The sequence below is a fragment of the Botryllus schlosseri genome, chromosome 2 (genome assembly GCF_051294905.1).
Source record: "Botryllus schlosseri isolate E-star chromosome 2, Bs_hap1, whole genome shotgun sequence".
Classification (NCBI taxonomy): Eukaryota; Metazoa; Chordata; class Ascidiacea; order Stolidobranchia; family Styelidae; genus Botryllus; species Botryllus schlosseri.
The window spans coordinates 25,183,111-25,196,663 of NC_137237.1; the positions used below are offsets into that span (position 1 = coordinate 25,183,111).

Here is a 13,553-nt window from a genome sequence, read left to right on the forward strand (position 1 = left end):
ATACGCAAGAATTATAGAAATGGGCATATCGGCGTTGGCCATTACTGCGGCACGAAGCACAAAGACATATAACGTTTTGGGTTATAAAACATGCGACTCCAAGAAGTGTGCCAGAACGATCGCAGCGAGACAAACACACAAGACAAATACCATCATGCAGGAAAAAATTATATGCCAGTGAAGAAATACCAATCCGAAACCGTGTGATCTTTCAGTCTAGAGTACGTTTGAGCGATTCTATATTTTTGATATAGCAGACAGGAGGTCACGAAATAACATCATATAACGAAGTCATACCAACGGGTCCGCCCGCCCGAAGATGTTCAATCATTATTTACGGACTCTACAGTTTCAAAGACATCCTCACTCAGCTCTGCCGGTAAAACTCATTACGTGAGCAGAGAGGACAAGACATTGATAGTAATGCATTTGCAATTCCTGATCTTATTGACCGATTTTATCATGAATTATTGAAAATTTTCGCGCTTACCGCTGGCTCACTGACGTTCGGTTTATCACCATATGGGGGCCCAGGACCAACGTTTTGAGGGCTGACGAAGTACTGTTACGGCCCTGTATATTATTAAATTCGGTAAAAATCGAACCCGCTCTTCTATTTCAACCACCCTCCCCCTTTTTTTCGGCTGGCTACGCCGAACAGACAGACAGTCCTGGCACCGTGTCGACCCAAAATTATACCCTTTGCGGTCTATACTTTAATAACCCCAAGGGTAAAATTTGCGTTACTCTAACTTGCAAATGGCAGTCTGTAATGATAGTATTTACTACTGTTCTCGTGCCTAGCACTAATCGAACAGGTATTATGGAAGTATTGATGATTGTTTAGCGAAAGTAAGCAGAAAGTGAATTTAACGTTATTTTCCCAGCCTCTGACGGGCTGCTATATGTCTATCACTACACCAGCTTCCAAACCAGGGTTTTGGTTACGTAATAATTGTAGTGCGATAATATCAATTCACTACGGCTTGTGAGAGCTACGATTAGTGGTGCGTCGTATTAATTTGCCAAGGTTTATTTGAATTATTCCACGTCAAAAAAGTTAACAATTAACCACGATTTTCCATCGCACTTGATCCGGATTTTCATTCGCACTATTCGCACCACCGTCGTCATTCGCACTGCATTTTTTTTCATTTGCACAAGTGCGAACCGTCACACAGGTTGAAAAGCAACTTTTTGCAATTCCATTTTTTTCATGCAACATTTTACAAGTTTTTCGATTTTCAACAACTTTTGCCAACTTTTTTCGATTTTTCATGTAACCTTTTGTAAGTTTTTTTTTCGATTTTTCATGCCACTAAGTTTTTACTGGTAATATTTGACATTATATGTAAATAGATTTCTTGATAATTTCACTGTCGTTTAAAATTTAGGTCTTTTCTGATTTGACGTACATTCATGATAGACCGCCGAAAATTATATTTTCACTGAGTCATTTTTCCAGGCTACTATAGCTATGTTGAAGTCGCCAACCCTGAGTTTTGCTACGGCTTCTTGCATACGGGTCGATTCGAGTATCTCATACCCTTATAATTTCAAGTAACTTGTCCATAAATGCAACTTTTGTGAAAAATAAATGCAACTTTCCACGGATTTGACTGCAACAAAAACTTGCCCTGGTTATTTGCTCAAATCTGTACCCTAAAACTCGCACTTCATTTGTTCTTCAGAATCTACGTCAGTTCAAATCAACCAAATAGAGCAGTAGAGATGTTTATTTGAAGACTATTGAGTTACTTTCGTTTGCTAGTGGTTCATGAAACGTTTTATGCAACAAACACAAAATATCAAAAGCGGTACTTTTATGTGGATTATGAGACAATGTGTTGGGCGCCTAACCCAAAAACCTGACGTGATAGAGAAAAACCGAAGTCATTTTTGAATCCAGCGCTCCAAAGTTGGTCGCAAATAACTGTCACATCGAAGTCAACAAAAATTTGTGTCTCCTAGTGACCTATAGTTGACGTTCAATCTTACGTGACATATACTGCTTTACCTCTACCTACAATTACCCACCCATCGGTCTCAGTTCAGTGGGATATTTCTGATCCGGCAGTCGATATGGTCTTTCGACCGTTCACGTTTCGCCGTAACTGGTGTTCAATCCATATTTGCTGCAGACTCTTGAATTTTATATCTGAATGTTTCGTCGCTTACATGTTCAGTATACAGTGTCTTGCAATCCCTTGGTCAACTCCAACTCCATTTATTTCAAGAAACGAGTTGTATTCCTCTCGCTTTCAGAAATCTCTCCACTCCATCTTGTGGCATTTCCAGGTCTAGGTACTCTCCTTTAATGCACTCCTTGTTTTCGCCTCCCCACCACCATTCGCGCAACGATGGAACTGTGAGCATTTGCCGCCGTTCTTTCGGTATTTCTTGTCTTTCCAATATAATTTGACAGAGCTTACAGAAACTGAGCAGTTCTCCTTTCTTACCATAGCGTTCCGCGCGCTCTCGGTAGTTTGGCTGCGTTCTCCATGCAAGATATTTTCTATACTCGTCTTCGTTAGTTGATAGATGAATCAAATATTGTACTAAATCGTCGGTGCTTTTAAAGTCTTCTACGTGAATAAACGAATATTTCGGCGCGACGGCTTCGACATCTTCTTTCTTCGGGCCCCAAACAACTGGAACAGTTCCCGCTCGTAGGCCGTTGTACCAGAATTTCTCGGTGATATAGTCTTTGCAGTGGTACCCATTTTCAAACGCTAAATAAAACTTATATTCCGACAACGCTTTATAGAACGACTCGGTATTTTGACCCTCGCCAAGCTGCCTATTATCGAAACAAGCGCCAAACGTATCCAAGTCCAAACCTGCTGAAATTAGCTCTTTGGCGAGTTTCATTCGACGATGTACGCTGCAGTTACTGACCTGCGAAGAAGAATTACAGTGAATATCTTGTGGGATAACAACGTTTCGTTGTTTCAAGTTTCAAAACTAACACGGACTATACAGTAATGGAATATACATGTTGATAGGCACGCAGCGCCTATTTTCTGCCGGTTGCGCCGTGACATGACTTCAATTCGGTGTAATTTTGGCGTTGATTATTGGATGAATTCAGATACTTATGATTAGGACTGGGCAAAATCGAATTGCCTACCTGACCCATTCGATTCCTAGTCCGGTATTCGGCTTCGAGTCGAGTATTTGAGTTCACTATGACGACATAGCAGAACGGGGGACTTCGAAAGTTCAAATAGAGTGTGCAGTACAACAATGTCAGCAATACGCATGTAAAACAAATTTTGTACCGCCCGACCATGATCATTTCATCGCGCTTTGTTACCATGCTACGGGATAATCACAAAAATGCCGTAACCCTGGTTAATTGAATATTCATAGCCTCGTGCTAAAGCAATGGTTCCCAAGGCGGGCGACATCGCCCTCAGTGGGCGATTTTGACAAACAAGGGGGTGAAAGGCCAAAGGGTCGACTGGGGGTGGGGGGGGGTGTTAGAACGTCCAGTGATATATATTTAATGAACACAGTAAAAAAATGCACGTGGATACGGCTTATTCTGCATATGACGCGAAAAAGTGTCAAATCAACAAAAAGTAGACGCGGAAACCTGTTTTCCGAGCACCTACCACCTCGGAAAAATGACCTTTTTTCAGTATATTCACCAGCGATCAGAGTTAGGTGAATAAATTTCCCGATTATATGACCTCTTTTTCTGATCGGTAAATATGTGGGGGTGGGGGGGAGGGGCGAAAATTTGTGTCCAGATTGATAAGGGGGCGATGAGTCCAAAAAGATTGGAGGCCACTGTGCCAAAGGCTCTGAATGCTATTTGTGCAATCGAGGTATCAATTCTCCCGCGGAGGAAAGAATGTATTGAAATTATATTTCTCGTTCAAATAATCGTGAACGTGTGAATTCGTTACACGAATAAACCGAATCTACTCGACTCGAATCATTACAACTAATACTTCATACCCTAATTAATACCCTAATTAGATTACTCGAATCGTTGTGCCCAGCGCTACTTGCACTGATTGATTAATTATGAGACGCGGAACTATTCGGTGCCTTCATTTCAGTAATGGCTGTTTTGGTGCCAGTATGGTTATTTGATAGACCGGCCTTATAAACCTTATCCAAAATTGCCACTCTATGTCGAACTCGATATTATTCTGGTGCCGAATATCCGTTCTTCTCATTACGAATTGCAATATATCTGAGCGCGAAACTCTTACCGCCCAAGCCGCCAACTTTCTGCTTTTTCTTTTCAACTTCATAAGAGCATCAATATCGAGTTCCTTCTTCGCTCGAAGCTCATCCAATATACCGCCTGTAGTCCCGTAAGGGGCGTACACACCTGAGTCTCTGCGATATGTGAATGTTAAGTTGAAGAATTCATTGTATTCACTCAGCGCAGCTTCGTGGTTCTTCTCTCCGGACCACCATACATATAATTGATCGGGACGCCTGAAAATTCACAAACATCCAGCTATACACTCATATGCTTCGGAAACGAGTTTCCTCTTCTGACCGTGGTGGTCAAAGAATATACGGGGGGGGGGGGGGGGTATTCGGGCATAATTAGAAGCAGCGTCGTATATATTTCCAATCACTTACAAGTAAAAGTAGCAATTTCAAAGATATGCCAAAATTACTTCAAGCAGCAGTAGAAAATGAAGATACGTAAGTATATAGTTCCAAAAACTAGGATTTGATCGATGGATCATACACTGCTAGTACAGTGTATCGGAAGTTGTAGAAATATGTGCAATTTTTGGAAATGCATTCGGTTGTCATGATGCAGGGGTTCTTTCGCCTACCTCTCAATATTACCTTTTACTTTGAATAGCCCTATTCCTAAAAATCTAAAGTCGCTTTGTCTAAAAATTATCAGTAGAAGTAGTTTAAAACATAATTATTTGAGTACGTAGAATAAATAGCAAAACCTATTTGACTATACTCGGAAAAAGTAGAAGCACATCATTATCTACCATATCTGGTTGATCAAACGTATATCTTTATCGCCCTCAACCTATGAACTAACTATTATGTGTCATGCGGTACTCTTGGAATTTCTAAAAATGTTCCCGGCAGCTTGAGAACCATTGCATAGATAATATAGAATAATATATAGATCAAGAGCTTCAACTCCGATTCCGTCAGTTCAGTCAATTCCAAACTGTTCAAAGGGAAAAGTCTATGCACCATTTGCAGCTCGTGCCATTGAAACTTTACCTCATAAAAGAAATCCTATAATTATAATGACTTAACGCAAAACCGCGCTCATATTCAAATTTTGGAAATTTGATCTCTACGCACCCTTTTCTAATAGATGAGTATAATTTGATATCACGGATGGGCATTTGCGGCACCACACAACTCACATTTCAAATATTCGAAGGTCGAATTCATACCTCACCGCAGGCATGGTGTCTTTTGATAGCGATTTGTAATGGAACACGATCGCGTCACTTTTTTCCAACGAGGATCTGTTGTACGTCACTCTGCAGTGGATTGCCTGACCACAGACGTTGGAATCCGCCCGGTAATCATTTTTTAAATTGAATGGAGGACGCCAAATTAAGATGGTTGGGCTCATCTCGGAAATCTGGTGCTTGATGTCGATCGTTTGATCCTTGTATTGAAGCTGTAAGTACGAATATGTAGAAAGGTAAGCAATCGGCGATAGCTATTGGCCATTTGCAGGACCCTCGTCACGTGATTTATTGCCTCAACTTACCGCCTTGCTGGTGTGAATAAACTCGCCTATTTTACTAAATTATATGTTGCCAATGTAGTCACATTGCGAGATGAAACCCCCTATTGTGAGTTTGTGAGTGAACGGGGAGTTATGCGAGCGCGCTGGTTTGTCGAATGTTGACACAGCAGGAAATCGATCCGATTTTTATCGTTTTAGTTCAATGGTTCTCAAATTGGGGGGATCGCCTCCTTGGGGGCGTGAAAGCATCTGAAGGGAGGGGGGCGCAAAGGTACCGGTTAACTGAAAAAATTATATGCGCTTCGCGCGATTTACCTTCAATTCATGGTTGTTTGCTCACTGTATAGTCCCAATTTTATCTTTGACAATTCTTTCATCAACAGTCATAACTTTCCATAACAACAACTTATCCGTTGGGATTGCTAGCATGCTGGTTGCATTATGTGATATGACGATAAGGGTGCGTCAAATTTTTCGATATTGTAAAGGGGGCGTGTCTAAAAAAAGTTTGAGAACCACTGTTCTAGTTTAACCATCCATCTTTCAATGGCTCAGGACTAGAAACCATTGCAAATGTATGCAGCAATGGAAACATATTCCATCGGCGAATGGTGATAACAATCACAAAACATATACATACATATGAAAACGAAACTTACCACTCTCTTTATTAACGTGAAGTTCATCAGCATAAAGAACAACGTGGCAAGTCCCACCAATTTCAGCTGCCTTTTCGTCCGGCGTGCCATTCTTTTCGCATAAATCTAATGTTGGTTCTCAAGGACATGTTGACTGATTTATGGTTGGCTTGCTATCACTGCCTCAGGCTATCTTTATTCCGCGGTCGTTGTTCCAGTTGAGCATGTCAACACAGATACATCACCGTACGCCGAATCGCAAAAATTATGCATGTCGCAAGGTGAAGTAGAGGTCCGTATAGAGGAGTAACATATTGGAGATGATTGGAATCCCTGGTCATAGCAATTTGCGACGTAGCTACCTTATAAATTCCTATGCTCTAATAAAGTTGTTTTGTCAATTTTTTTAAAGGGTCGCGAAGGTGTTGACTGTTGATCTTTCTCGTTGGTAATTAGTGTCCTAAATAGCCCGTGAGTGCGGATGACCTTTTTTAGTAATCAGCACAAGAAATTGAGAGGCGGGTCGAGGAACATTTTCGAATTGGAAATTGGGTCGCGACCATAATAAGTTGGAAACCACTGCTCTAATAGTAACATCGATATTAAGACTTCTGGACTGATGTTATTCTAATTACTTGAATTCATGGAGCCATCACGTTTTTGATACATATATATATATATATATATATATAGTGGTATTCGCGTACCTGATTGGTGAAATTCAAGAAGTAGGCTAGCTATATATACATTTGCGTGCTGCAGACAAACCAGTTACCACGGCAGTATTAATGGTCAAGGTAATCGCGCGAATGTCGTTGTTACCATCTGTAATCAGTCCTATTATAATGATAGCCCGAAAGTGTTGTGAGCCACTATTATAGCTTGATCACAAGTTAATATTACCGACATCAGTATGCCACAAATTGTATGACGTGAAGGCAAGAATTGGTATGCCGATTTGGGATGGAATCTTTTGAAATCGTGACTAGACTTGATAATTATCAATGCCCGATACAACAGATCGCTCGGAGCACGGGAATTGTTTCAAGGATTTATATTTGTTCATAAAAGTGCGTCCAGTTGTTATAAAATGAGCTTTGCGAGCTTTTGGGAGTATATGAATATCTCCTGGCTGGACTCGCGGTTGTACAATGGTGACCATCGGTGTACGTCTGATAAATTTCAACCACGGGCCATATAGTTGGGAATACGAAGCGAGCAATCGAACATACTAGTGGCTTATTGTTTGCTCCATTAGGTCATTACTACATCGACGATTCTCAGTAACTGGGACAAGGACAACATTACTTGACCACAAAGCAAATTATAAATCTTGATCTAAATATCTTTTTCCATTCGTTAATTCATAGGTTCGATGAAGTTACTCGCCTATCACTTGAGATGCTCCCGCGTACCACCAGTGGTACGCGTACCACAGTTTGGGAACCCTTGGCTTATAAGCACGAGAGTGTACCCCATCCACTAGGCAAACCGATGACAATCAATAATAGGGCCTGTCTCTCAACACTTCTTCATACATTATACAGATTTACGCAACGAGTCGGAGCCATTCCAATACGCACTATTGCCGTGAATAAAGATCAAAATATTGTGACAAATTTTGCATACTCAATGGCGCTCCTGGCTATTAGGGTAAAAGTTTGACTCAATATTCACATGATGAACTTTCTATAAAATATTTGTCCGTGTGCGTCTACCATGGATATATCTACAAAGCCAGAAAGTCTATGCTCCGAAAAAGTATACATACAGGTAGGGTTGCATTTAAAACAAAAATCAATTTAAAACAAACATGTTTGAAACAAGGCCCTAAGTTAAAACATGTTTTTTACTGTTTTGTCGTTTTTAAAAGCCATGGCGTCACGAATTTTCAGTTGTAACGTCATAGTGGATTGACATTGACAATTGAAAATATAGGGTGAATATAGCTCCTGTGACGAAATATCTGTAGTATTAATGTTGAACCGACTACTATGAGGGTTCCAACCATCCCATATCGATATACGTCGTATATATCGGGTGGTAATTGTCCGTAGGCTCATACAACATATTTCGGAAAGTATTTATACAACTATAGCATAATTTCATAACTTACCAAAACACATTTTTTTAAATGGCCTCTGTTTACAACACTGTTTAAAACAAGTTTTAAACAAAGTGTTTTAAAACACCGTTTGTTTTAAATGCAACCCTACATGCAGGCGAGGTGGTCACTTACGAATTACTTCTGCTTTTTTCCACTGGAAAGTTGTGTAATGTGTATGCTTCTACACTTTGAGTGAGAGAGCCAATGTACCACGGTAACTATAATATTTTTGGAAAAGTACACCTATTTGCAATTTCATTAGTTATTTTGGGGTAGGCGCGAAGATGCACAGTGCAATTTCAAAAGAGTCCACCTATGATAAGCTGATAAAAGTATGCGACCTATCGACCAAGCACGCCTTTTGAAACTAACCGCTTGAGTACGCCCTATTTCTCAAATACTTCCATTTATGAGTATAGTTTTGACTTATCTTTCAATTTGAATATTCTATTTCTAACTAAATTGAGATTTATGGAGTTCTTTTCACTTTTACTTGAGTAGCAACGAGGACTACTTTTCCGACCTCTGCATATATTGGATATTTAAATGAATGAAGTAGCAATATTTAAATACTCATTAATGTTGTTCCGTTCGGCTTCATTGGCTTCACATCCATAATCGTCAAAAGAGTCCTTATGATCACATCATCGCCTCATTTGACTAGCATAGTTGCAAATTGTCTCGAAATGTTCGCATCAGGTCCGGAAGATGGCATTCTAGACATGGGTCTGCTTAAACGTATCCTGTATGTATTGTATATGCCACACCTTTGGCACATAGCGATCACTGGTACATGTGATGATATTTTGTAAATAGGAATCAATCTCTCTAGGTTGATCTAAATCAGAAAACGTGACACAGGTCTTGTCGCAGGGTTGCGTACGGTACGTCACAATTTTAGTTGCATGTTTGCATAAAACATTCGGAAACATTCAGACAAGAAGTGAAATGAAATCGGAATAAGATCAATTCTATAGCGTTTATACAAACTCCTCGCCGTAGATTTCAATCTATCTACCTTGGGGGCTTCTGTCACGTGCGAACTTGCAGATATCAACCGGAACCTAATAAGATGAGATTGAAAAAGAGCTCATTTTGATGTCTATAAATATGATATGACTAATCTGAATCGTAGTCCTGAAATAGGATCAAGCATGTCAATACAGTATTTCTGACAATCTCGAAATCTGAATCCATCTGCACTCTGGCTGTACTCTATTTTGCCTACACCGATTATGTGGTCATTCGAAATACTAAATCGAGCGTATATTGTAGATTTTACAGGATAACATGTCCGAAATATGTTATTCCACGTCGATTTAGAACTATGTGTTAAAAAATCGTCAACTTGAGTTATGTTTGCTGATTTCGGGGGATTTCAGTGATATCCCTATTCAAGAATTCATGTCTCATCTCAAGACGTTATTCGATATGTCCACATATGCGTATTTCCCGTAAACCTTTACTGAATTAGAATTGGTGCATCAGCAGTGGTGGCTTTTGGGGTGGGCGAGGTGGGCGGTCGCCCGGGGCCCCCCCTGGTCGAAGGGCTCCCCCTATTCGGATTATGCGCTTTTTTAAGGATAATAACGAATAAACATGGAAATCCGTGTACCAAGCCAGAATATGATTCCGTACGGATGTGTCAATCATCATCAAATCTCTGCATTTTTTAGAAAAGTCCCGTATCCCGATGATCATCACGTCTCTGCATGCGGTAGAATTACTTAGTCTTGAGGTAGTCTATCCTTAGACACATACAAAAACAGACATAGTCGAATCCAACAGCTAAACCTTACCGCGGGAAAGGGGGGTCTGGGGGGCGGAGCCCCCCAGAAGTTACGGTTAGATACTTATAGGGGGCCCCCCGGTAAGTCTCGCCCAGGGCCCCCCCGTTCGTAAGGCCACCACTGTGCATCAGCATGAAACTAACACATTCAACGGGAATCATACCATTGTTATTATCACTTGGTTTGACATTGTAGTATATTTGTTGGTTTTTATTTCGGGTTATCTGTGGCGTGGTTCTTTTACCATATAGTGTGATTGTAATTTTTATCAAACTACCAAGAATATGGTCAACAGGGTACATTGTTGACGCGTTTACTTTGCGTTGCGATTTGAGTTAATTTCCAAAAGATTGAATGACCATTACGATTACTCAACACCACTATCATATCGGGTGCTATACTTCAAACCTATTCGCCCTTCTTCCTTTCACCAAGGTGTTTTCATAGTGGTGTCAGCAGATTTCTGAATTAGGTGTGTGGAATTGCATGAGTTTGTCGCTGATTTAAACATTTGAATATTTGATGAAATAAACTTGTCGTTGACACTATTTTGCAATATACGACGTTGAAATAACCCGGGTCCACACATAACTGAGAAGCTATATCAATCCAGTGCCTATGTTCATTGGAATATGGTGCAATATTTGTTTGAAAATTCCTGGTCTTGAGGACATTCGTTATGGGGACTTTATCATATCGGCACATATTTAGTTCGTGCGTGTCCTATCCAACATTCAATTGGGTGGTATTTGATAAAAATGAAAACACAGAAAGTTAACGTTTTACGATCACAAACGTGTTCTTGACCTTTTGGAATGATTCCAACATCGATGTGGCGTGCGTGAAAAGGGGAAAGTCTTTTGATTATCGGTACTTATTTGTTATCACATTGATGCCACGGTGCGTCATACTTCCATCTATTGGCGATCGTTTCAATCTATCGGTTTTCCACCTGAAACTATTTGTAAGATTCACATAAATCTTCACGCTGCTCAATATTTTAGATCGCGAATGTATCTAACTAAGACTCTGTAGGCTATAACTTATTATACATGGAAATTCTCTGATATTCCGCCTCAATTTAAAGGGATATGCAAATTAGGGGAAATGGAGATCACGCTCCTATTTTGATAGCGGTTAAGTTGATAGACGTGAGCTACAACAATGACTTAGATAAACCGTTCTGATGATGGGACGAAGTCAATTACATACGTCCGTGAAATTTAGAATAGCTAATCGCGATTGCAAATCAAATTTTCATGCATGAATTTTAAATAGGCTTTAGAAGATACACAGCTTCAGTATCGCAAAAGGAAATTTATCCCGCTCTATGTATTTCGACTGACTCTCCTTACCAGCGAATGTCAGTAAAATCAGAATACCGAAATAATTCTCCCGTTGTGACGTAATACTGACACGTAAGCAGACTCGCGAACGGCAGATAACAATGCTCAGGTAACGGTATAAAAGAGACATGTTCGTCCGTAAACATACCCGAATAACAACACAATGATCATGAAATATCACTGACTATGGAGATGTATTTTTGGCGACAGACGATCTGTTGTTTTAGTTTTATCCTGGTTGATTCAAGGACCTCCGAAGTAAAGACAGCGACCACGAACAACTATGGAAAATTGATTGCTACTATAATAGCTGGCAAATTATTTGTTTTGATCGATTCGAGGCGGATCATATTTCCACCCAAATATATATTCATTTTCATCGCACATTACAGAATAAGTAAGCATAGAATATAGCTTCGAACGGTCGTCTAAAATTTTTTACTTTACACCAAACTATAAAAACGTGACATTGAGGAATTTTTCTGAAGGGAATTCCTTATTGCATCATCCAAAATCTTTCCGTTTAATTGATACATATATTTCATATAAATTTTTCACTGTCATATACAACATAGCTATTGACAAATTACTATTGTTTAATGTAGACTCGACTTGCGAACTTGTCCTCTTCAAGTTCGACGACCTCGCTCAATACCACCTATAAACTAAACCGCGTTTTCATTTTATGATAACATAAATCGTTTGTGCCATTTTTCGTAAACGTCACGAAAGATGCCAATATTTGTGCACATCACTTACAAGGCATAGCGTTGAGAATAAAAGTTCGAGTATACTTGAGTGAGGCTTGAACCATTCGTGTCTAGTATCGATAACTGAGTAGACATATTGATGTCATATTTCTGAAGCGAGACTTATCGTTCTATGAAAAATACTTACCAACATCGGGATATCGGGCGTAGCTGTTCCATAACTTATGCGACATGTTGTAAAACTCCATGACTCTCACTCAGTCTCACATTGAACCCCGTGGAAACTTTATCTGGCAGAGACCCAAAGACACTAAGGATGGAGCGAACTCCTGAAAGGTTCTGGTTCATGCGAACACGAACATGAGCGCAAAAATATGACATCATCTGACGTCACAAAACATTTAAAAATCTAAAAATTAAAAATTAACATCGTAAAATTTAGAAATTGTCTGGGGTCTCCGCCTGTATAACAAGTATCCTTAAATAGAGTACACTTGTGGAAATTCATAAGATGTCACGATGACGATGACGGGCGTAACAATGTGACTTTAAAGAAATGTCGTATCACATGATGTTCTAGCAAATCGTTTGAAAAAATCCCTGGAAAGGTTCTTGCGCCGGTAATACTCTGGCATGCTGCGGAGAAGGCATGGAAAAAGCGGAGCCGTGACTGCCGCTCCCCATTTCAAAGCATAACTTACATAAATGAAACCAACTGTATTCGATGTTAAGAAAGACTTCCTAGTATGGCGGAGCGTCCTGTCAGAACGTTGTGGTGATTTAGTCCAGGGATATGCAACGTGCGAATCTATTATACACAGGAATCTTGGGTTTGATCGCTTCTGCGCTGGCACACATCAAGATATATGAAGTTTTGGCTAGCAAACGGCTGCGATTCGCGATTCGTACAACTGCGCCTTCTCCATTACATACACGACCGTAAACATGTAGCATACTAACAATAGAAACGCGTTCAATTCGATATGAGAGTCTTGGGTCGCGGACTAAAAAGTTTAGGAACCAGTGTTTTGTTTGATATTGATGGTGTTTCGATTACATTGGTCATTTTACACCTGGCCGATACTCTAGAGAAGACCTGGGCAAAGCGCGGTCCGCGGAGCTATTCTGAGCGGCCCGCGTGTCCGCTGCTTGGAATTCAAACCATGAAACGTACTTTTGAATATTTCTGCGTGGAATGAGACCATAGGCTGTATTAACTGAACCGGAACGGAAATTGGTTTACTTTGAAACC

General features: G+C 40.1%; 1 protein-coding gene across 1 annotated transcript; it reads right to left on the reverse strand.

The window, feature by feature from the left end:
• Positions 1 to 1,718: 1,718 nt before the first annotated feature.
• Positions 1,719 to 6,740, reverse strand: LOC145434289 (alpha-(1,3)-fucosyltransferase 7-like). Its single transcript, XM_080311655.1, has 4 exons — positions 6,370 to 6,740; positions 5,406 to 5,638; positions 4,227 to 4,458; positions 1,719 to 2,898 (listed from the first exon to the last, which is right to left on the reverse strand). The coding sequence occupies exons 1-4, from the start codon at positions 6,457 to 6,459 to the stop codon at positions 2,233 to 2,235; spliced, it is 1,221 nt and encodes a 406-aa protein (XP_080167781.1). The 5' UTR covers positions 6,460 to 6,740; the 3' UTR covers positions 1,719 to 2,232.
• Positions 6,741 to 13,553: the final 6,813 nt, after the last annotated feature.

Bases quoted from the DNA above. Each gene is read 5' to 3' on its own strand.
- LOC145434289 (XM_080311655.1), bottom strand. From the start codon at position 6,459: ATGGCACGCCGGACGAAAAGGCAGCTGAAATTGGTGGGACTTGCCACG. The intron at 4,459-5,405 runs GTATGAATTCGA...GTGAATTTTCAG, and splicing joins GACACCATGCCTGCGGTGAG to GCGTCCCGATCAATTATATG. The intron at 2,899-4,226 runs GTAAGAGTTTCG...TCTTCTTCGCAG, and splicing joins GAAAGTTGGCGGCTTGGGCG to GTCAGTAACTGCAGCGTACA.